The sequence below is a fragment of the Artemia sp. Qi Xiang Cuo genome, chromosome 9 (assembly GCF_049724085.1).
Source record: "Artemia sp. Qi Xiang Cuo chromosome 9, ASM4972408v1, whole genome shotgun sequence".
In the NCBI taxonomy this organism is placed as follows: domain Eukaryota; kingdom Metazoa; phylum Arthropoda; class Branchiopoda; order Anostraca; family Artemiidae; genus Artemia; species Artemia sp. Qi Xiang Cuo.
In genome coordinates, this window is record NC_142802.1 from 24141610 (window position 1) to 24166944 (window position 25335).

A 25335-nucleotide genomic window follows, 5' to 3' on the forward strand; every position below is an offset into this window, starting at 1 on the left:
TCAGTTCTAAACAAAAACAAAAAACGGAATAAAAAAAAAATGAGAATCTAACCTTTCAAAGTTTCCTGTACAAAGACAGAATAGACACTGAATAAAAAACCAGGCCGGAATCAATGAAAATGAAATTTACCAAGATGATTGTGTAAGGATCTTTCGTCTTGCATTAATTTTGGCTGGTCTACAATTTCGGTTTTCATTAGATATGCAAATAGGTTCTTTTAAGTTTTTTCGGGTGAAAATATTGATTGAGTCCTTCAAGATTAAACTGTCGTAAATTGTCGTAAATTACACAATCATCTTGGAAATTTCATTTTCATTGATTCCTGCCTGGTTTTTTATTCAGTGTCTATTCTGTCTTTGTACAGAAACTTCGAAAGGTTAGATTCTCGTTTTTTTTCTTCTTTGTTTTTGTTTATACTAGACGACTTCGACATATTTGCTTATATTTTGTCTCTTCATGGTTCGCTGGCTGACAAAATCTTTTTTCACCCTTTTTGATTTTATTTTTCATTTTGTTATTTTCTCTCTTCTCTGAGTTTCGTTTGATATATATATATATATATATATATATATATATATATATATATATATATATATATATATATATATATATATATATATATATATATATATATATATATATATATATATATATATGTGTGTGTGTGTGTGTGTGTGTGTGTGTGTGTGTGTGTGTGTGTGTGTGTGTGTGTGTGTGTGTGTGTGTGTGTGTATATATATATATATATATATATATATATATATATATATATATATATATATATATATATATATATATATATATATATATATATATATATATATATATATATATATATATATATATATATATATATATATATATATATGTATGTATATATACTAGGACTACAGATTTAGGCTACATAAACACTTAAAAGCACTGCTACTTTTAAATCTCTCTCTTTGCCTTAGAAAGTTCATAAGAAATCTACAGAAGCTCTGCTACATCGCTTATTAGCAAGATTATGGAGGTCATAACATTTCCTGAAGAAATCTAATGTTTAAAATTTATTTTTTACTACTCATTAACAAAATGCTTCTCAATCTGATTTGCACGTAGATTGACCTGAGAGTTATAGGTGCAAACAGATCTGACTCTTAAGAGAGGAAGAGGAGGGATAAAATTAGACTTACGAAAAAGTGCATTTTTTTAAAAATTATTTAGAAAAACATATTAGAATATTTTTATAGAACATATTAGAATATTTTAATACATATTTTTACTTAGAAAATTATATTAGACAAACGTTTTAAAACTAAAAAAGTTTCGAACCAATCTTGAGGTTGTGTATAAAAATTTTACCCTACCTAGCCTACCCCTCTACATATTTATTTGAAAACCGGTCATGAAAAGAATGAAAATAAGAGCATGAATTAAAGGGAAAAGAAGAAGAAAAGACACTAATGGTGCAGAAGCATAAAAGCTAATCATAATGGACTTGAAGCTATGGTCACGAACGGAGCAAAAGCTTCTAATTCATATACTGTGTAACTAGAGTGGGCGCAGCAATATTATACTATTTTCTTTATTAAGCACTAATGAAACATTCAAAATATAAGTATCCTTTACTAGTATAATTCTATTTTCTTTAGATGAGCTTTTTCATAGAATCAAAACCTACTATTGTTTTTCAAACTGCATAGGCGGGGGCAAGGGGTGTCCAACTACGGAATTTTCTTACGTCTTTCAGTCACTACATAACTGAAAACAGACTACATAAAAGAACATACTTTACGTAATGTTCCTAACTTCAGGGAAGAAGAACCCATGCCTCCCCCCTCCTGAGTACGACCCTTGTTATCCATAAAAGTGTGACATTAAATAGTCTTGGGTTTTCAATGTCAAGAATCACTGTACTATCTACTTACCACATGGCAGCGTTTCAGGGCCTGCTTGGATTCTTGCAAAATAGTAACCACGGCTTCTTCAGAGAGCAATATTTCTCCTCGACTAGAAAGATCGCTGCTAGAGAACTGAATGTTCGTTTTGGCAGTTATTGCTGCTTGAACTTCTCGCTTGAGTTCTGAGATAGTGCTGATTCCAGAAAATTGACGTTTTTCATGACCCTAAAAAGAAAGGAAAAGCTTTAATCCATCATGTAGGAAGTCCGACAACTGATTCAGTTCATTCCAGATATTACTTCGTAATATAAAATTCTAAACAGAGCTCGAGTTTACTCAGCACTATTTACATTACTAAGAAAACTTGTTCCGTAAGACTACATACTATAACATAAAGCCCTAAATTATGCTAACGTTAATGTTTTCGCGACGCAGCATGAAAGAACCCTAACTCTACAGAAGTTTGATTCCTAAGAATGAAGTAGCAGTTTCAAAACTGATTGGACAAAATTATTTCATTCCAGATATTTGTCGCTTGTCGCTTGCCATAGTTCAAGAAAAATCTTACAAATAAAGTGCAATGTTAAGACAATGTTGAATTTTAATGTTTGATTCTCTGAAATGAACTATAATTTGATTGAAATGTTATTAGAACATTCCCATCAAATCGGTACTTTCATACTTTGAAAGTGACTGACTAAAACACTGAACACTTTTTGAGAAACACTAAAACTTTTTTTTGTGATAAAGTACTTTTAATCCTGTCGGCAGTGATTAGAACATTCCCATTAAATCGGTACTTTCATACTTTGAAAGTGACTGACTAAAACACTGAACACTTTTTGGGAAACACTAAAACTTTTTTTTGTGATAAAGTACTTTTAATCCTGGCGGCAGTGATTAGGACATTCCCATTAAATCGGTACTTTCATACTTTGAAAGTGATTGACTAAAACACAGAACATTTTTGAGAAACACTAAAACTTTTTTTTTGTGATAAAGTACTTTGAATCCTGTCGGCAGAGATAACATTCCTCATGTAATATTGTTAAAAGAGCGTAGATAAGTGTCAGATGCAACACCTTTTTTAGGGAGTCGATAGTTTCTCAAATCTCCCCTCTGATACCACCTCTCGTAGGCAGTTTCTCAAATTTTTATTACTGACTAAGTTACCTCCTTTTCTCTACTTTAGAATGATTGGCACATACCCTATTCAGCTACTATAGTAACTGAAGAGCCAAGAATTCCAAAACTGATTTTTAAAAGAGTTCTTTGAATTTTGTAATTAACTACACACCGCAATTGAAAATTTTGGCCAGGATTCGCACATATGACTTAGTGTGGCGATGGTAGCGTTAGCCTCATCATCAGTAAATTAATACTTTTCACGGTAATTTCAGTTCGCAAAATCAATATTGAAGCAGAAATATCAGTTACCGTTAAGTTATCACCGAAAAATAAGATTGATTCTAACACAATCACAATTTCTTCTAAATATGTTAGTTCAAAATGTTGGTACTGAAGGAGAAGTCCTAGACAGAAATTAACGTCTCACCAAAATAAAAATTCATTCCAACGAACGCATATATTCAACTGAATATCTAGAAAAACCAAAAAATTACTTTTGAACTATAAAATTTGTCGAGAATAAGACGAAATTTCGTCTGTAAATATTCTTCTTCAATCCTCGGATACGTCTCCAAATAACCTTGAAATATTTTGCTCCGCAGAGTTGCCAAGTAGCTTGAGTCACTTACTAACTCAAGCCTTGATAGTTCATCAGACAAATTAGTAACTCTAGTATACATCTCGAAAAGAGTGGCCAAATACCGTTCGGGATCTGAACGGTCAGACAACCGGTCTTCTATGTACTTCAGAAGTCTATCTGAAATTGAAAAGATAGAAACTGAATTAAATGCATTTAACGATATTCAAGAAGCTAGCTCTTTAGTATTAGTATTCTTCACGTTAATAACTTCATAAACAGATCAAAGACTGCAAAAAGTCACAAGATTCGAAAACCCAAATTGGCCAATTATTTTTCTAAATTAAAACTTGCAAGAAAAATGTCCCCACCCACTCTGCAAAAAAAACTAAAACCCTAAAATATATGAAGAGATTTAAAAGATCAATTCCCTTGGCGTGCCCAATTGGTCATTTTTTTCAAATTAAAACTCCCAAAAAGATTCCCACCCACTCTGCAAAAAAAGCCAAATATAACCGTAAAATATACGAACAGATTTAAAAGATAAATTCCCTTAGTAGGCCCCATAATTGGGTACGTTATTATTTTTGTCAAATCGTTTCTTCTTTAAATCATTTCTAACTACACAATTTCTGAAGTCATCCGTCCCCCAAAATAATCAGAAAAAAAACTCGCTTTTACAACTCAACTAAAGTTAAAAAACAATACATTTTCTTTTTTCTTCTTTCTCTCGATTGGAGATAGTTGCGAAATTACGTATTTTTTATTACATAGATGGCGCTGAAACAATTTTTTCTTTGAGTCTCAAAACTATGCATGAGAAAAGGTAGTATAAGAAAAAAGAAGCATAAGCCAAAACAGTTTGATATAGAAAGTATTGTCAACTACCTTTCCAATATAGTTTTTCATATTTGCGATTTCCTTAGTGTGTGGGTCTGTACTTCAAAGCAAGATAAAGCCACAGACAAAAAATAATACAAAGAAACTGAAAGACAAAACTGATACAAATAAACAAAAAAAATTCTATAAAATAAACTAACGGAAAGATTTTTTTTTTTAATTTTGGAGCCATTCTTGACCTATATTTATACTTGAAAACCGAAGTTTATAATACAGCTGGTCTACATACAAAGAGCCGAATATGGCTTGAACACACAGCTAAACTACTTAACGTATAATTTTTTTACAGAGAATCATGGCATTATCGACATGATGATAGCCCTAGACATGAATATTGGAAACTTGTCATCGTAGATTAGCGGAGTAACTGGAAATTAGCGTAAACTGTTAAACAACGAAAGCAGTTTTTCATTGATTTGATCCACACAACGAAAGCACTTTTTCATTGATTTGATCTACACAAGCATAAATAAATCACCACCAAGTGGCAACACATTACTATGGGATCTTCACAGCAAGAGTTTCAACAAGCAAATGAAAAATAAAACTGCGAGGCAGTGAACTATAAAACCTACATTTGGGTTGAAAACCCAAGAGTAACAGTACAGTAATAGAAAAATACTGATGAAACAAACAGTGATTAAAATGGATCTGTTTTTATTTACGCACATTACAATAGTATCTTGGAGGCAAGAGCCTCAACAAGCTAATGAAAACTAAAAATACGACGGCAAACCTCAAAACCCAAACTTGGGCTGAAAACCCGGGAGTCGGAGCACTGTTAGAAAGAGACACTAATGACCAGTTAAAACGTAATAATCCGTTTCTTCATTGTTTCTTCTTCGTTTTTCAATAAAAAACATCACCTACGAAAATAATCTCATCTGCAAGGTGTTACATATATACTCATCATTTGTTAATACAAATTTAATATATAAACTACAGCCATTTGCTGTAATGTATGCCTTCTTGTATTTCGTAGAGTAGGTTATTTTTGGGTGAATTTTGTGAGTTAGTGGAATTATCAAGGTAGGCAAAGAAAAGATGACATAAATTCCAGACATGTACTACACTTTCTTACCGAAGTTCCCAGTTTACTTTTCAAAAAAACATGACTAACAGAATAGAGGTTCAATACGCTACTAGAACAATCACCACAGAGTACAGTTTAGTTTGTGTCTTTAATTTATGAAATTATAGCCAAAAACTTTAACAACACTTCTAAATTTCTCCAAAACAACATGTCTACGGTTTCTATGCACCGTTAGGACTATCCCAAGCATACTAGCCTTAGTTATTTTTTTAAAAGATACAAAAACAAGACTTTGTTAAAAAAAAAGACGTCATAATTTCATTCACGTTGAATCGTACAACTGCAAGAAACTATAACATTAATAAAAAGTTTTCACTTGAAATTAAATTATTCCTGGGCTCAGAATTGTATTTACAAGTAAAAAAGACTTGTAGGCGATGGCTTTGAATGGATATCCTCTTACCCTGAATAGTGACTTAAACTAAAAGTTCTTAGAATTTCAAGGATTAATTTACGATAAGAAAGAGAGTCGGAAAAGATTGAACGTTGAATTCAATGGTTCTCAAGTTTTCACACACCGAAAGTTATATATATATATATATATATATATATATATATATATGTATATATATATAATTTTTTTTTTGGGGGGGGAGGCGGCTATCGGGCAAATTTTGTACATGTATTGGATCAAATTCGTTGAATCGCATTGTTTTTTTCCTTTAAATATTTTTATAGAAAAAAATAGGAAGATTTTCTAATTCACAAAACCAAATTCACAAATAATTTTTTTTATTTGGTAGACATAAATTATGACTTGTTTTTTCCTTAACTTAAAACGAGATTTCAATTTTCTTTTATGTATCAAACACTTGGAATATTTGAATCAGAATAAATTCAACTGAACACTCTTAAAATAAATTAGACATCTAAATGACTGGTCCTGTTAAATTAATTTTAAAAAGCCTACAATTTTAAATAAAAACAAATTTAGAAGCAAAAATTCAAAAAAGGAAGTGACTAAATATACCTGTATAGAGATTGAGAATGAAACGGGCCATTACATGCTCTGGATTGTGAAATATTTGCCTAATTGTAACAGCATTCTTCTCAGAAAGTGACTTCACGTCAAAAAATATATCACGCCCAACAAAAGCACCCTGTAAAACATGAATTGCTTAATAACCAACCAGCAAGACAAAGCAAAGGAAGAAGATTGATTTCGCATGACTGTTTTTATGAGAATTTGCTTTGGTATAGCTGTCAAACAGGCAGTGCCTGCGAAACAGCCAGCGAGTTCTTTTCCCCTTGTGGAGTTACAGAGGAGTTCAAAGCAAAATTTTGTTTAGCTGTGCTTTAAAAGCCAGATTTTCACGTCCCTTGATGAAAACGTGTATTAATATGGGCAAATATTTGGCTTATTTCCACTTTGGAACGAAGACAAATTTTTTTTTAGTGCATTCAGCAAATCGTATTTTAAACTTATACAAACTTCCTGTTTATGCACCAGACAAATTTTTTTGCATTTTTACATTTACATTTTGCATTTACATTTTTTAAGATATTATTTTTTTTAAGACAGTCTTATCTTCCAGACATCATGGCTGCAACTACAGCCGGCCCCTTTTGAAAACCCGAGAAAATTATGTTCTAGCCAGTGTGCTACAGGGGCTAGGCTTCCACTTCTAGGGAGCTTACCCCTTTTTAGAGGAATATGATTTGAATATAGAGACCCAGGGGAACCTGGGGTAAAGTAAGAATTGTTAGGGATATTTAGGAAAAGTTTGATTTTTTCAAACGAAGGCTGGAAAAACCCATAGTTGCATATGATCAGTTGTCTTGAAAAAAAGTTTATGTTGCAACGCCGGCTTATGCCGCGAAGGCCAGCGAAAAATTCCAAAAAAATCTAAAGTCTTTAAGCACCACCTTTGATGAAAATTATGAAGAAAATTATGAAATTTTTTTAAAACCATCTAAAATACTTACTTTATCTCACTTCTAAAAGGTTGCTTTACTTCAATTCACACCCCCTCCCCCACCTTCATACCTTAATGGAGCAGTATATAGCTCAGTTTATATCTTACCATTCTATTTTACAATAAAGCCAATCTTTTCTTCCGTGTTTTTATGGCATGTGGAAGGTCTAATAAAACACAATTTTTTTTCCAAAAGGGAAGTGTTGTAAAGAAACTAGGTTGTATATTAGTCCATTAGGGGGGAGGAGGTAAAGCAAAGCAAAGCAAGCTTTAGGGGCGAAACAAATAAATGCTTGGGATTATTTTAAAGTAGCTGCAATTTAATAGGGGTTCCTTATGAAAAGTAGAAACCCTAGGGATTTGCCTTTCCAGATATAGTAATCCCTGTTTTGTATCTAAAATCCAGCCCCCCTCCCCTCAAGGGCTAGATGTAGCCCTAGGGCTTCAGTTACCAGTGTCTAAAAATTGGATTGAGAAAATAGTGTCAAACAAGCCAAAGAAAAAGACTAATGTAACGTACTGTAAGCTATGTTCGAAATTTGTGTATTCTGGGAAATCAGAGTTGACCAAGCATACTCTGACCAAGTTGCATATAGAATCAAGCAAAAAAATCTAGACGAAGTCTGATAGTGGCAGCACAGTCACTCCAAAGAAATTGGATAGTACATATGCATATTTATGGCAGACTATAATCCGCCATTGCGTCTTGCAGACAGCTCAATCCCTCTCATGAGAAAATTACTTCCCGAACACCAGGCACTGGGAGGAGTCACTGGATAAATACCAAGGTAAAAATATTTTGCGATTTAATGTTTCGTGGGTGCTGCAGAACCACTTAATCGAGTTGTTCAAATCCACTTTTTTCCCTGTGATAATTGACGGAGCCAATGATCGCAGTGTTGATAAGCAGCTAGCTATCATTGCAGTATTTTTTAGCAAGAAACATCTATAAAATTAGTGTCGAAATATTGGACATGGTTAAAAGTAGTGACGGATCGGCTGAGGGCCTGACTAACTGCATCAAACGTATCATAAAAAAAACTCGATTGCCTGGCAAATACTGTTGGATTTTGTGCAGATACGACTAATGTCATATTTGAAGCCAACAGATCTGCTTCAACACTTACGAAAGCCTTGGTGCCCCACATCTTCAATGTAAAATGCTCATAAAAGAAATAAAAGGTAAAATATACGGCATTGGACTTTACAGTTCCTATCGGCGGTGCTGATCTCCGTTTCATGGCCCTTCAACCAGGAAGTGCAATGGGGGGTTGGGGCCAGCCATCCTGTTTTTTTTTTTTTTTGCACATCCTTCCTGTTTACCTTCCCCAGGTTTCTCCAGCTACCCATTTAGCGCTGTATCGACTTTGGTTGAATTTAAAGAATCATGCCACAGACCCCCTTTCCAAACCGAAGAACCAGCGACACCAGGACTCGAACCGCCGAAAATGTTTACACAATCTTTTTAACTTGTGTTTATCCTATTTTACTTCCCAACGTCACTTGTCACTTCCCAAATCCTATGTCACTTGTCACTTCCCAAGACACTAGAAGACTCTGCGCGAAATAAGTATGATGTGGATACGAACCATTACATTGTGTCTGAAAAAATCCTTTTTCTAACTGACTTCCAATCTACAATATTCCTCCTTCAAAAGATTAATAGACTTGCTGATGACAATGACCTAAAAATAATAAAAGGCAGCTCCTAAATCTATATTCAGAGGGTAAGTTGCTGTATTTCCACCATATTCTTAGCTACGAAAGCAATAAATATGATGAGATTTCGGATCTACTCGCTGACGTGGTTATCATTTTTAACTGAGTACTTCTATGAGCCTCAATACAAATGAAATAACCAAACCAAGAAAAACATGTCAAAACCGACAGATGCTATTTCCTTTTTCTTCATGATATCAGGTAGCCTTATATTTCAGACTGAGATCAATGGTAAAGGCCCTTTTACCAAACAAAAACCTATACAATTGGGGGATGCACCATTCTTCCCAGTGTTATATTTGATTTTCAGATAATGAAACAGCCTATCATCTCTTATTCAATTGTCAGCCTTGGTGTGAGAAAACAAGACTTCTGAAGCAGCTTTGCTCCATTTCAAAACTTCCTAAAACATTCAGTGCAAATCTGAAATCTTGCCTTCCTCCCCAATGACTTTCCAAGTGATGACTCAGGTACTAAAAAATAGACTAATTTACTAATTTTCCCCTTGCAGTATATAATGTCTGATGGGAAATATTCCTTAGTACTGACCTCTAAATAGAAAACTGTTTGACAGCCAGATTATAAGAACAGGTGGGATGCCACTGTTAGTGCTTATGGAACACCTACCTTAAGAAGAAGAAGAAGGAAAATCGTTAAGATATGAACGTTGATCACTGAAAAGAAGCACCAAGAATTTAATGGTTTTAAAAGCATTAAGTATTACGTAAAACTTAGAAACCACAATGACATACATTGACTTGAGACACAACCTAAATTTAATATTAATTAGACTCGAAAATGAGTGGAAACTTAAAAATAAAAATGAAATCTATCAAAAATTAAATTTGTCTGCTTTACCGTAATAGAAAATTTTTCACCATTAAACAAGATCTGTTTGAGTCGTAACTGAAAAGATCCACCAAGAGAGTTAAGGTGCAGAAAATAAATGAAAATAACTGAAAACAAAATTTTATTTTCGCTAAAAGTTCACCTGAAGTTTCCCCTTTCATGTGTTCTACGCTATTTCTTATTATAGAAAGTAGATTTTGAATAAATAAATGATAGACAAAACCTCACCCTTTGACTGTGTTCTATATAGGCACTCACACAATCTGAATACCCTCTGAATGCAGAAAGAACACTGGCCACTTCCTTCATCCTAGAAATATTTCGAGTTTCCAATGCATTCACAAATTCACCAATGAGAATACGCTCAATATCATTGTACGTCTTCATTATGTTTTTATGAACACTTCCATATCTAGAGGAAAAACATATAAATAAGTATAAATGTACAAATGTTGGGTATATACCATGGCTTGGTATGATTCGGAATCTTTTTTCGACTTGGTACGATTTGAACTATTATTTTGACTTTGCATAAGACAAATAAAGCTTCTGATTATTAAGGTCAACAACACATCACAGCACACAACCATATCATACCAACAAAATTACAAACAAACTATTCCCCCCCCCTTGGAACCTCATTCAAGTCTGGTGCAAATGCCGTGTTAGTATCTATACTATAGTTCCATTCAAGGGCTCTACTCAGTGCCCCTCCCGACGTCAGTAAACAGAAGAAAAACTACCGGTGTTGCAGGCCGTTCGCCACATTGAGGCTGATAGAAAAGACAATTGTTCGCGAAAATGATTCATGAAACCAACATCGATTCCATGTCATAACCTTCGAATGGGTACTGACGTTCCTGAAAGTTCTGTATTTCTAAAATATTATGTACCCCTCTCCAGGGGCTTCGATTATAGCGGCGAGGCATGGGACAATCGAAAATTATTTTATTCAGTAGTTTGATAAAAAAAAACAAAAAATCCCCCCTCCCTAACCTAGACCCTCGGAAATTCTTTTTGTATCTACGTTTCAAAATATTGAAAAAATCCCTGTCCCCGCCTCTAAGTTTCGCGAATTGGTGCCTCTGCCCCTCTCTAATTGCAAATTCACGAATGATTTTGAGAAACGAGAGTAAACAGTTTTCTTTCAGAGGTCAAAAAAGTCTCTGATAAGTCTACTTTTTAAGGGGTTTGAGGACCCTTTTCATGCATATCATGTCGTCAAATAGCTTCTATGAATCAGTTTAGACATGAAAAGCAGTATCCCAGCAGAAGCAATTTGCAGAAGGCCGTCTTAAAATTCCTTTAATAGGACTTTAGCCATTCTAATAAACGATAGTTCCCAAGATTAGATCCGCATCAACATAAGACATACCCATAGAGGGAGGTCGGAAGACCGTAAACGAATAAAAAATAGGGAAAGTTTTGTAATATTGAGAAGGCATATGACACTAGTCTGAAAAAGACTTTACGTTCTCAGACCATACCTAAGTGTATGGACTGAATATTTTTCTCATCTCCAAGCCCCCTGCAACAGGAAAAATTACATGGAAGTGCACATTTTAGATATTTAATAGCCAAAAATAACTTCCTATATATTTGGATCCTTCAAACGGCTTTAACCCTCCCACAAATCAGATTCTGAGTATCTACAAAAATAATTAGCTGAAACGAAGCATAATTTTATTGGCACTTACTCAGTTAAACCAATGTTGTTGACAGTTTATTTAATCTCATAAATTCAATAATTTACATAAGAAAATGAAAACGTAACATAAAATTAACTAATGGACCAATAAAAAGCAATAATAACATTTTAAATCTACTTCAACTGTCAATTATTCCATAATTATCCATGAAGATGACAAAAATGAAAACTTTAAAAGCTGAAAAACATGTAAAAAATCGCATGCTATGTCTGAATTGACTTGAATAATTCGTATATTACTAATTTATTAACGAGACTAAAAAACAACTCAATGACATAAGAGGGGCTTAGACATAGAATCAATCAATTTCTTTTAACAAACAGTCGAGAAAACTAGCGAAGGAAGCGCATAGCAGATTCTGTTTACGTTGTTTCGATTCTCTATTAAAGAGATAATCAGGTTTTCTTGCGATCACTTTATTTTTAAGCTATGGATATGTAGAGTAGTTTAATAGAGTAGTACTTTTTTTTACAAATAACAAACTCAGGTTTCTGATCCTAACAAATATGCCCTCGGTAGCACTGTACCATCCGGTAACACTAGAGTGCTACCGGATGGTGCATTTATGCTGAAAAATACACACTTACCTAAACTTAAAGCTGATTTCATAAAAAAAAATGTATTGTTACACACTTTTGTAAATATATTAATTGCGTCAAAATAAAATTCTTATATGAGAACTTACCACATAAATCAAGAAGCTTTGGTTTATTTACAACGTATGGGATATGGCGCCTTAATAAGCACTAATTAATTTTAATTGCTTTTTAATTCAAAGTTTGATGTAGATTAATTCTACAGAAAAAAAGCTTATGATATGATTTTTCTTTACACTAATGGAAATATTGTTAAAAACCTATAAACTAGATATTATATATATATATATATATATATATATATATATATATATATATATATATATATATATATATATATATATATATATATATATATATATATATATATATATATATATATATATATATATATATATATATATATATATATATATATATATATATATATATATATATATATATATATATATATATATATATATATATTTATATATATAATAACCTAGAGTGCTACCATCCGGTAACACTCAGACCATCAGGTAACTACTGTTTTATTTTTTTACTGTTTTATACAAAAATCTAAAAAAGAAACTGTACTGGTAAATAAGATTAGCCTGAATATATTAAAATTACAGAAATTACAGATTTTACATTCTGTAACGAAAACATATATACATAAATTTTGTACAAAGGAGAAGAGAGGAATCTCGTAATGTCTCCTTTATCAAAAAATAATAGGAAGAAGAAATTACACTTCCCGCTAACATAGCTTCAAAAAAGAAAAGAAAAATTGATAAGAACATAACAATTTTTACAACAAATTTAAAGAAGAAAAAAAATAACAAGAGGAAAACATAACTTAACTATCGACTCACGGAGATAGGGATGGGATTTACTTAACAAATTATAAATAAATAAATAATACAATCAATCTACTGTAGGCTGAAAGGACCATCTTTTTTGATTTCTTTTTATACGTGTAAAGTGATGGTGATTCACTTACTAATTCGAATAACTTATATTTATTTGCAATCTGAGAAAGTTGACTTCTTTAACTGAGTCTTAATCTATAATTTTTAATAAACGATAAAAGAAACTTAATCCTAGCTCTTGATAAATGGCTATGTTTATTTTCAACCAAGAGTTCATACTATTGAAAAAATGATCTTTATGTTGGATTTCAAAAACTATATGCCCAAATTAAGGTGAAAAATTTGTTGTGAATCAAGAATATTAAAAAATAGAAAAGATGTTTTAATTTCAGATAATTCTTCTGTCTTCCTAGGGTGTGCTAAAAAATGGTCCAGGATTCTTATTGATCTATTTTGAACAATTTGGAGTCCTCGTAAATGTGAAGGGAAAGTCAACACTCGGGCAATACTGGAAATACCATACAATTAACGAAAAATATAAAATTCCCATGGTTTGTTATGGAAATAGAAACTTTAATGTATGCAAACAACCGAGATTCCTGGACACTGTTGATTTAAGTTTACTAATATGCGGCTTAAACGACAGAGTTGAATCAATATAAAAACCTAAATATCTAAATACATCCACTCTTTTTATGGAGGAAGCTCCAATATTAATAATTTGAAAACTTCTCCCAAAAACCATAAATTCCGACTTCTCTAAATTAGGTATTAATCGGTTAGCATGAAACCAAGAATTTACATTCAAAGCAACAGTCTCCAGGAACAATTGTAGGTCCTCCTCGTTGCCCCCCTTCAATCTAATCTCTGTATCATCCACAAACAATATTGGTAACTCATCACCTGAAGGCATGCAACTTGGAAGATATGTATATCAAAAAAGTATCGGCCCCAATACGGATCCCTGCAGTACCCCTATATTTTCTAACGGAAAAATATGAGATGATTCTTCACAATCTTGGACTTTAAAACTTCTTTCAGATAAATACGATCTCATTAAATCCAGAGCTATTCCATGGATTCCTATATTTTCCAACTTATCAAAAAGAATTGCATGATCTATTGTATCAAAAGCATTTTTTATGTCAAAAAATATAGTTGCCGACAAATAACTATCATCCATAGCCTCTGATAAGACATGATGTAAAGCAGTTACTGCTTGCTCTGTTGATCTACCACTCAAAAAACCAAACTGATTAGGAGGAAAAAGCTTATTCTTTACCAGAAATGAAATAAATCTACTTTTTATTATTTTTTCAAAAACTTTAGAAACAGGCGATAAAATAGTAATAGACCTATAATTGTTTGGGTTATCTTTATCACCTTTTTTAAACAAAGGTAAAATTTTAGCTACTTTAAAAGAAACTGGGAAAAATCCATTTTTTATACAAGAATTAAAAATATATAGAAGCGGCTGAAAAAGTACACCAGCTAATTCTTTAAACAGAGAAGTCGATATACCATCACACCCTGTCGAAAATCCATTTTTCGGTACTCCGAGAACCGGATAGGGTACATAAATATAGTCTTATCTACTTTCTTTGGTAAATATTTTCTATGATTATGTGTTCCATCAGAAATTTGATCCACCAGACCATGTCCAACTTTTCTAATGGTCAGCAAATGCTTCAGCCATCCCTCTCTCACCAGTTATCTTAACTCCTTCATGACTTGTGATGTGAGATGGAATATTTCTTGTTTTAACATTATTTATTTTTTAATTTATTATTTTCCATGTTTTCCGAGGTGAATCACATTTACGAATTTCATTTTGATAATATTTTGCTTCCGCCTCTCTGAGAACAAGAGTTAACCGATTTTTAAATTTTTTTAAAATATCAATATTAATTTCATTTGGGTACTGCATCTTCACCTTATACAATCTATTTTTTTCTTTTATATACTTTAACAGGCTTTCAGTAACCGTGTTTTACGAGGTAAATCCTTACTCTATCTTAATACCATAGGACATACTTGGTCAAATATTTTGTTAAATTTACTATAAAATAAAACAATTGACTGATTCGGGTCTTCAACATTTAGGACATCATTCCAATCTATATCTCCTATTTTTACTTTCATCTCATCTATCTTTTTCTGGTTAATTATCCTTTTATAACTTTTATTTGGTCTCTTTTCACGTTCCATTCCTGATTCAGGGAAGTCAGAAACAACAACACACTGATCAGATGTATCATTCAAAATAATATGGGTATCAAGGCAATTTTCAGATGTAAAAATGTTATCAATAAGAGTTGCATGGTTATCACAGATTCTTGATGGTAGTAAACAAATAGGTGACAAACCATGTAAAAATGAAATATTCAAAAATTCTAATCCCTTATTCGATGTCGAGACATTATATCGCATTAAATCAATATTAAAATCCCCCATTACATAAAATGGATGGTGTTGCTGGGTAAGGGCATCTAAAAACGATCCATATAGACTTTAACACTCTTGAACACTAGACGAAGATTGCTGATGTACTACAATTACCAAAAAAAGTATTTCTTCCATCATTCACTTCTTCTATACAACTCTCAAATAGCATCTCAACATTCCAATCCATAAAATCATTACGTACAGAAGATGCAAAAACATCTCGCATACTCCGCCTCTCTTATTCTGATTTCGACTAGCATGAAAAAACCTATAATTTTCTTCATTATATAATTATCATTATATTTACATTATATTCATTATATGTAGATGTCTCACAAATTGCCTATACACATTCTGTTGACGGACCTTTTAATATATACATCATGCAAAAAATTCTTAAGCTGCTTAGTTTCTCCTTCTATAATATAATAATAGTTTCTTTCAGTCGTTTAAATTGATTATTTAAAGGTGGAAGATCATGAACAAATAAATATCTATTTTTAGGTACATTATAATAATCCGGCAAATCCTGATATTGACAAAAATCTATGAGAAAAATTATTAACATCAAGAGGATTTTTTCCAGTTCCTCCAGCCCACCAGCAGTGATTTCTATAGTCATCCATCACCCAAACTCAACAAAAATTTTGCATCCCATTTCTGTGAGACGATATAAATAAAATAATAAAAAAAGAAGAAAGAAAAAAATAAAAGGCAACAAAAATTTCGAAAATAAAAAATAAGAACACAAAAGGAGTACATAAACACTAATTGGCATCTTATTCACTTTAACCATTATCCTTATCATCACCCAAAGGCAAGCGCAATTTAATCACAGATATATGAGCTAAATCACAAACTAATAAAATCATAAGTCCACTCAGACGTACTAAAATAACCTCTTTAATCTACTTCCGATACATTTTTTTATGCATCTGACTTATACGACATTATACCACTTAAGCTTCACTTTTTTCTCATTCTCAATCAAGCGTAATACAGGTGGGACAACTGGGGGGATCCAAGCACTAATTCCCTTTTCTCTCAATTCTTTCTGTTTCTTTTTCAGGGAATTACGAATTTCACGAGCACCTTTCGTCACATCGTCTGTTATATAGACATAGGGAGATTCACTTCCGGCTACTCTTCTGAACGGGTTTTCACGCAATTTCTTGTTTTCCTGAAGGATACAGAATTTGTCCTTATCATCCTGGAGCTGGATTTTGGTGAATCGATCCGTAAACTCAAGTAGTTCAAATTGGGTATTAATCCCAAGATGTTGGGAAAGTAAGTCGTTAACATGCTCCTTAGCTTTTGACTTAGATTCACCTTTAATGTTCCATAGAATAATATTCCTTCTTCTATCCATGTTTTTTACCACAAGGACTCTCGTAGCCAACTCACCAAAACCAGGTTCCTTTGCAATTTGTTCACGTAGTGCCGATATTTCCTGCTTAATACTGGATAACTCATTTTCATGGGTCACTTTTGCTAATTCTAAATCTTCAACACGAGACGTTAGGGACGCTAAACCAGAATTAATGTCACTGATTTCCCTTTTTATTTCCAAAATATTATTCTTAGTTTCTTCGATTATTGCAAGGATTTTATCCAACTTTGAAACATTACCAGTCGATTCCGTGGATCCTCTAGACTCGTCCAAATCGCTTTGTCTTGATTGATTTACACTTTTCTTAACCATATTGGTATCCAATAACGTTTATAATTTTCAAATAGATCTATAAACGAATGCCCAAGATAATTCACTAGGCACTTCTCTGTCAACTTATCAAATTATTTTTTGGATTATTCTCTATCCAATAATGTCTATAGTTTTCAAATTGATCGATAAACAAATGCCCAAGATAATTCAAAGCACATTTTACACAGCGCTCGCACAGGGGATGTTACTACTCCGGGTGCATTGAATGAACTGATTACAGATTACAGAAAAATTACATTCTGTAAAATTACAGAATGAATATATATATAATATAATAACCTAGAGTGCTACCATCCGGTAACACTCAGACCAACAGGTAACTACTTTACTGTTTTATTTTTTTTGTTTCTATTGATATTTTTTTAGTTTTATTTGGATTCCTCGTTGTTAATTGGTTTTTGCGAAAATATACTTTCTAGCTACAAAAGTTGCCTAGTTACTTTGGATAAATAAATAAAAGCACACCTGGTTTTAGATATAAATGAAGTAACTCATTCAGTAATATTAAATGAAGTAATTCTATTTAACTACTTTATAACACTTTTACAGCGTTTATCTTTCTGCCCAAAGCAGCCCACCCATCGAAAATAAAAAATTCCTTCAAAGAAGCTAGTAGTCATTTTTTTCTTCATGAAGAAAAAGTTTTAATTCGCTAAAATATAACTTTGTTATGATCCTTGGTTCTTGATCGTAACAATAAGATCCCTTAGCACAAATTAGGAACAGAACTCAGTCTTGTGACACCACACTTAACTTAAAAGAATAACTGAAATGTTAATGAAAGATTAGCAGAATAAAGAATTGAAAATAATAAAAAATCTAAAATATTATACAAATAAACATCTATGTATTTCTTGATTAAATTCCGATAATTAAGTGAGGGTACACGAACTCGAATCTTTATTGCTGAGCACTAGCTCGTGTCATGCAAAGTTCAGCAAAGCGCAGTCCCTAAAAATAATCTACCATGCTTGAAAAAGCTAAAATTAAATTAAAAAAAAAAAATTCGGGTGGGTGGGGGGCTTTTAGAAAAAATATAAACGATTTAAAAGTCCTAGTACGTAGCTGAATAGAATTACTTCGTTTAATATTACTGAGTGAGTTACTTCAGTTACAACCATAAATAAATCTATACGAAGCAATATCAAACCTCAAACGTGCGACCAATTATTTTGTGCAATTTGTCGCTAAGCTTCTTAGTATTCAATGACGACATATGAAAATCTTTTTGGTCCGTTAAACCTTAGTATTCAGAAATATCTAAATATCACGCAAACAGATTGGCACCAAAAGCAAACAAAACTCAAAAATTAACTTGGCTTTTGAATAGCTCATGCGTAGGAATTGAGAAAGACTAACGAAAGAATGAATGTTTGGTTAAAAAACTAAACTTTAGCATGCACCGGTCGTAGATAAAAAAAAATCAAAAACCAAAATATTACTTAAACTTACTCATTTTTTGGAAGTTCTTCAGCTATCAAACTCAGCTGTTGGATTGCTTTGGCCGCCTCAAATAGCTGTAATAATTGGAACGTAATAAGAAATTTAAAAGAGAACAATACACACCAAACTGTGTTCAATAACTTATTTTACTATGGGAAAAACTAACAGGGAACTATGAAGCATCACTTAGATTTTCTTACAAATTTTCATTTTTCTTTTTTGAACTATGATGTAATTCCATATTTGCAAACAAAGGTTCATAAGACAGACGCATGATATTGATATATTTACTCAACTTTAACAACAATTTACATACAAAAATCAATTTATCAATTTGATTCACCCAAAAACAACCGGTTGACGTGGGGTGAATCAGGTAAAAAAAAAACACATATATATAACATCTTTTAAATTCACTATACTTAGAAAGAAAGAAAAAAGAGAGAAAAAAAAAGAAAATAATAATAATAATACTACAGGGGCAGTAACTACATACCCTATCCATGCTGTGGGGTCAGACTCACAAACTAACAAACAATCATGAACCAATATACAATAACTTAGTCCCGATTCTATAGTAACTGAATATTTTGCTTCGAAGGGCACAGTCTCCCTCTATTTATATTATTTTGTCCTTCATTAAATTCTTTATATAGCTTATTCTGGAGAAATGTTTCCAAAGTGTTAACAGAAAAATCTCTGAATTTGCAAAAACCTCCTATATTTCTCTCATTGGATAAAACGGCACAGGATTATCCACATGTTCAGCGCTATGGCCCCAATGAAGCAACCGATGACTGTAAGATAGAACAGTATTGGAATAAATCACCAGGGGAACTTTTACTTGTCAGTCGGGATGATGACGGACTTTTTTCGAACCTACATGCTTGACTCCAATTATTAAAAGCTGAATTTTTCCAGAAACTTAATTAGAAGTCAAACTTGTGGCAGGAACCCAAGTTTGAGCAGGCGGGTACACAGGATTCCAGTAGAAGTCTCCAAAGGATTCAAAATGTTTCTTGCCTGAAAATGTCTTTGTTCTTTCGAATATTACACCTTTTTTATACTGCAGATTTTGAGATTCATCATTGCAAGAACACTGCAGTCCAGATGAAAGTTAACTTCAATATTTTCACTTAATTTTTCTTTCCTCTTCTTCTTAAAACTTTATCAGGGTGACATACCATTTTTCATGTGGGTATGTTTAAAAACTCTATAACTACCCACAGGTTCAGTGTTATGGACCCTCATGAACCCGTGATCTCAATGACCATAAGTTAGAAAGACAATTGAATAAATGACCCTGGGATATCTGACTTGTTCATCGTTTCAGCAATGTAGGCATTAATTGTTGTTATTGAACTTCCCATTAACTCCAATTTGTAACCTTAGAGTTGTAAATAAATTTTTCAATATAATTTTCAAGAGGCACTGTAAATTTAAGTAGCTTTATTTATAGAATTGCGGTGCTTATTAGTCGTGCCGTAAATTGCCGGTGAGTTCATCCAATTACAACTTACTATAGGAGCAGGATATGCTATACACTCTGCTCTGTAATTGGATCAAGTTTTATACTTTTCCAAAACTTAGAAAATTATCTAAAGGTCTGACCGATTTGAAGCAAGTTTCAATATTAAACGCGAGTAAAGTTCGTTTAAGTTACTAAACTTTCATAACACTGAAACCTGTTTCAAATCGATCAGACCTTAGGCATATTTGTAAATTCTGGAAAAGACAAAACTCACTGCAATTTACGGAGCAGAATGTTTTGATTTTTAAGAGCAAATTTTAGTTGAAATGACTCACCTTAGTTTTGTTTGAAATAACGTCCGACAAAGGTTGACCTCCAGAAAGAAACTCTGCAAAGTATTTGATCAGCTCTTGCTTTTCAACAAGTCTGGATCGAGGCTCATCCGCTTTTGCGAGACCATAGCCAAGGAACGTTACACCACTTGATATATTGGTAAAACGTTTGGTCAAGTTAGACAGAATCTCAGACGCTTTCTATAATAATAGAGACCAATGAGTTGATTTCGACATCTCGAGTACTTTTAGCTAAACAGCTGGATATCATTGACATATTTGTTTCCGCAACAGTAATTTAAATTCGTTATATTCATGAACAGGTAATATTCAAACATTTCAAATATGAAGTTCTAAATTATTAAATGATGCTACATTAAGTTCTAGTCTTCTGCATTTAGTCTTGGTGTATCTTTTGTCATAAATATTTTTTATTTTTTATTGTATCTTGAATGTTTTTCTATTCTTTGGTTACTCTGCTCTTGTGAAGTTTTTAAGTTTTATGAACTCGTGTACGTAGTGTATTATCTACTTTTTTCGTTATACTCCACAATTATCATTTTTGTATATGATGTGGGTTAAAAATAAATTATTATTATTATTATTCATAGTTTTCCTGTGCTTAACACGACTGCGATATCAATGAAACATCAAATTTTATTCAAAATCATGGATTTCCTAAGCGATCACAGAAAAAAACTTAGTTGTCTAATATAAAAAAGGAAACATTTACGTTTCATTTCAAGCAGTTCGACTTGGAGATAGTGTCATTATCTTTTGGATAACACAAAAGAGTAAAGTCGTTTAATAATTGTGCCTAATCGTGATAAAGCCACGGCTCGCTAACAAAGTTGATATCTGAAAATGTTCGGCATAATATTGTCATTGAAGATCTTAATACAAATATCCAACATGTCTCTAAAAGGAAAAATTGTCTTTTGGTTGTTTTTTTTTTATTTTCTTTTACTGATTTCAAGGTAAAAAAAAAAACACGCGAATATAACTGTATCCATAATTCTAGTACTGTTTTCAATTTCTAATGGTGTGTAGTTTTTCTGGTCAGAATTTAGATAGAATAAAAGCGGGACTTGTCACATATTAATAACTTTGGCTATATGCTTGGCCATTTATGGTTTATTAAACTTTGAATAGGCAGGCATATGTGCATGGAAGGTAAATAAACATGGTTTCTCACTTTAACCTTCAATTTCTTTACATTTTCCAAAAAAGATTTCAGATAGAATGGAAGCACAGCTTTTCATAAATATACTAACATTGACTACAGGTTTATCCATTTGTCTCTAATAAGCAATGTTAAGCTCTGAATAAGCAAGCATATGCACATGTAAGAAGAAGATGGAACCTCTAGAAGGAATTGCTTTACTGAATAAGCTGAATTACTTCAGAACTATTATTTAAGTCTGCAGAGGTAAGTTCATTCAAAATATATGCAGGCAATTTCGTGGTATATGGTATGGTAAGCACTCCCAGGTTAATTTTACTTATGCAACAGTAATAATATTAACAAAAGAAGAAGAGATATACCATTTGATTTCCCGTTTCATGTTTATATTTTTCGAAGCCCCACTCACCGAGTAAGGCCAGAAACAGACTTGGACTATATACAAAAGTTTCCTTATCTTGTGGGTTTTTGCTAACTTTTTAGCTTTTTTCTCCTGAAAATTTAGTTCAAAATTCAAGATAAAACTGCTTTCAAAACAGAAAAACGTAAAATCAGCAATATTTGAATACAGCTCAAGGTTATCTCTGACATGAAAAATAAAAAATGTACTATTTGATTCCCCCTTTAATGTTGTTTAAAAATATAATAATCAAAGCCATTGTAATTGCACAACAGCCCCCCTTAATAGGACCAGACATATCTCTAAGTTACATAAAACGTTTGCTGATGTTTTCAAATTGTCTGCGTGTTCAGTTTTGAACGAACTGTTGGGGAGAGGCAAGTATTAAAATGAATAAAGGCCAAAAAATCATCAAAGTTTTGTACATAACATGGATGAGTAAAATGCAGTGACAGCACACTTACAATGGTAAGACAGTACAATTACAATGGTACTGGTGACTAAATCTATAAGGAACATTAAATGAAAATCAAACGGTTTATGTTTCTCTGTCTGTTTTCTGTCCTATTGCACATACCAGACCAAAGTATCTGTCTCCTCTTCTGAACTAAACACTAGGTCTACAGCAACAAAATCCTAACTTCATTAGAAAATTTCTTTTTTATTAATTTTAATGGTTGCTTCTAATTTCACTGCATTTCACTCATCCATGTTATGTACAAAATCTCAAAATTTTGATTTGATGTGTTTGGGGAAATGGTGGGCGTGAGAGGGAGGTTAGTTGCTCTCCAATCACTTTCGACTATTAAAAAGGGCACTATAACTTTCAATTTCCAATCATATGAGCTTTTGTTGAAGTTTCTACGACAACACTTTCTATGAAAACCTTCTATATCCCCAGGGCATAACTTACAACCCTTGCCATGAGAGCTCTGGGGGGTTATCCTCCCCAAAGACATAATTTTCAGAACTTTCAACTACGTTGAACAAAATTGATATTTCAAAATTTCTATTGCATGGGTTTGGGGGAATGGAGGCGTGGGAGGGAGGTTAGTTACCCTCTAATCCTTTTCAACTATTAAAAAGGGCACTAGCCCTCTGAAATTCCAATCGAATGAGCCCTTTTTTAAGTTTTTATGACAACACTTTCTATAGAGAACTTCATATGCCACCAGGGCGTAACTTACAAACCTTTTTCTGAAGACTGTGGGGAGAGTATCCTGCTCAAAGATATAATTTCTGGACCTTTAAACTGCGTTGAACAAAACGGCTATTTCAAAATCTTGACTGTATGTGTTTGGGGAAATGGTGGGCGTGAAAGGGTTATTAGTTGCCCTCCAATCACTTTTGACTATTAAAAAGAACCCTATCCTGTTCAATTTTCAACCCATTGACCTCTTTTTGAAGTTTATACAACAACATTTTCTATAAAAACTTCATGTGCCCCCAGGGTACAACTTACAACCCTTGCACTGAGGGCTGTGGGGGATTGTCATTCTCAAAGACCTAGTTTCTAAAACTTTTAACTACGTTGAACAAAATTGCTGTCTCAAAATTTGATTGGATGTGTTTGGGGAAATGGTGGGTGTGAGAGGGGGGTTGGTTGCCCTGCAATCACTCTCAACTATTAAAAGGCCAATAGCCCTTTAAATTTACAATCGAATCAGTCCTTTTTGAAGTTTCTACGAAAACACTTTCTATAAAAACCTTATATGCCCCCAGGGCATGACTTACAACCCTTGCCCTGAGGGGTTTGGGTGGTTTGTCATCCTCAAAGACATAATTTCCAGAATTTTCAACTACGTTGAACAAAATACCTATCTCATAATTTTTATTGGATGTGTTTGGGGAAATGGTGGACGTGAGAGGGGTTGGGTGTTAGTTGTTCTCCAATAACTTTCGACTATTAAAAAGGGCACTAAGCCTTTGAATTTCCAATCGAATGAGCCTTTTTTGAAGTTAATACGACAACGCTTTCCATAAAAACCTTATATGCCCCCAGGGCATAACTTACAACCCTTGCCCTGAGGGCTATGGGGGAATGTCCTCCTCGAATACATAATTTTTATCCTGAAATCAACTACGCTGAACAAAATGGCCATCTCAAAATTTTGATTGGATGTGTTTGGGAAAATGGTGGGCGTAGAAGGGGTGTTAGTTGCCTTCCAATCACTTTCAACTATTAAAAAGGGCACTAGCCATTCCCAGTTCCAATCGTATGTGCCCTTTCGAAGTTTCCCTGACAACTCCTTTGATACGAAGTGCCCTGGTATGGAAAAATAAATAATACATTGTGCCAACATCCTTCTTTACTTAGGCAGCGCTATTGCGCTGCCTATGACTTAGAGATATGTCTGGTCCTATTAAGGGGGGCTGGGATGCAATTGCAATGACTTTGATTATTATATTTTTAAACAACATTAAATGGGGAATCAAATAGTATACTTTTTATTTTTTATGTTTGATTTCTGTTGTATAAGCAAAATTAACCAGTGAGTGCCTACCTTACCATACACCGATACGTAATTACCTAAATATATTTTCAATGAACTTACCTGTAGAGACATAAATACCGCCCCTGGAACAATCCAGCCTTTTCAATAAAGCAATTCAATTAACATATTCCGGATTCTGCTTACATGTCCATGTACATCTTATTCAGAGCTTAACTAGACACCACTTGCTAAATCTACAGTCAACGTTTGTATATGTGTGAAAAGATACGCTTTTCATTCTATCAGAAACCTGTGCAGTATTAAAAAATATAAAGAAATTGAAGAGAAAGTAGGAAAAACTGTTTATTCGCTTTACGCGTGTATGCGCCAGCTTATTCAAAGCTTAATAAGCCACAAATTGTTAAACCTATAGTTGAATTTAGTATATCTATAAAAATCTACGATTCGATTTTACCTGAAGCCTGACCAGCATTGTTTAACTTGGCCAGTCACTGAGCATTGACTATGCTCATTTACCAAAAACAAGTCAGAATTTCACGATTCTTCTGGTTCAACTTTGGCACTTCTGGTACACTATCTAATACCTCATCTGCAAGCCCAAAATAGGGATACTTATGTGTTTCATTTTTTAAAGACCGTGAAACGCCTCCCACCCCA

The 25335-nt window shown here is 33.0% G+C and overlaps 1 protein-coding gene across 7 annotated transcripts in view; it reads right to left on the bottom strand.

The window, feature by feature from the left end:
* Sec10 (Exocyst complex component Sec10) overlaps positions 1 to 25335 on the bottom strand; it is an 84035-nt gene that overhangs the window by 30540 nt on the left and 28160 nt on the right. For all 7 annotated transcript variants that reach the window (XM_089094398.1, XM_089094391.1, XM_089094396.1 and 4 more), the window contains exons 5-10: positions 20643 to 20840; positions 18846 to 18910; positions 10295 to 10478; positions 6553 to 6682; positions 3507 to 3769; positions 1912 to 2109 (exon numbers count right to left, since the gene is read on the bottom strand). In XM_089094398.1, coding sequence (XP_088950524.1) covers positions 1912 to 2109; positions 3507 to 3769; positions 6553 to 6682; positions 10295 to 10478; positions 18846 to 18910; positions 20643 to 20840 — 1038 coding nt within the window. The remainder of the gene's footprint in view (positions 1 to 1911; positions 2110 to 3506; positions 3770 to 6552; positions 6683 to 10294; positions 10479 to 18845; positions 18911 to 20642; positions 20841 to 25335) is intronic.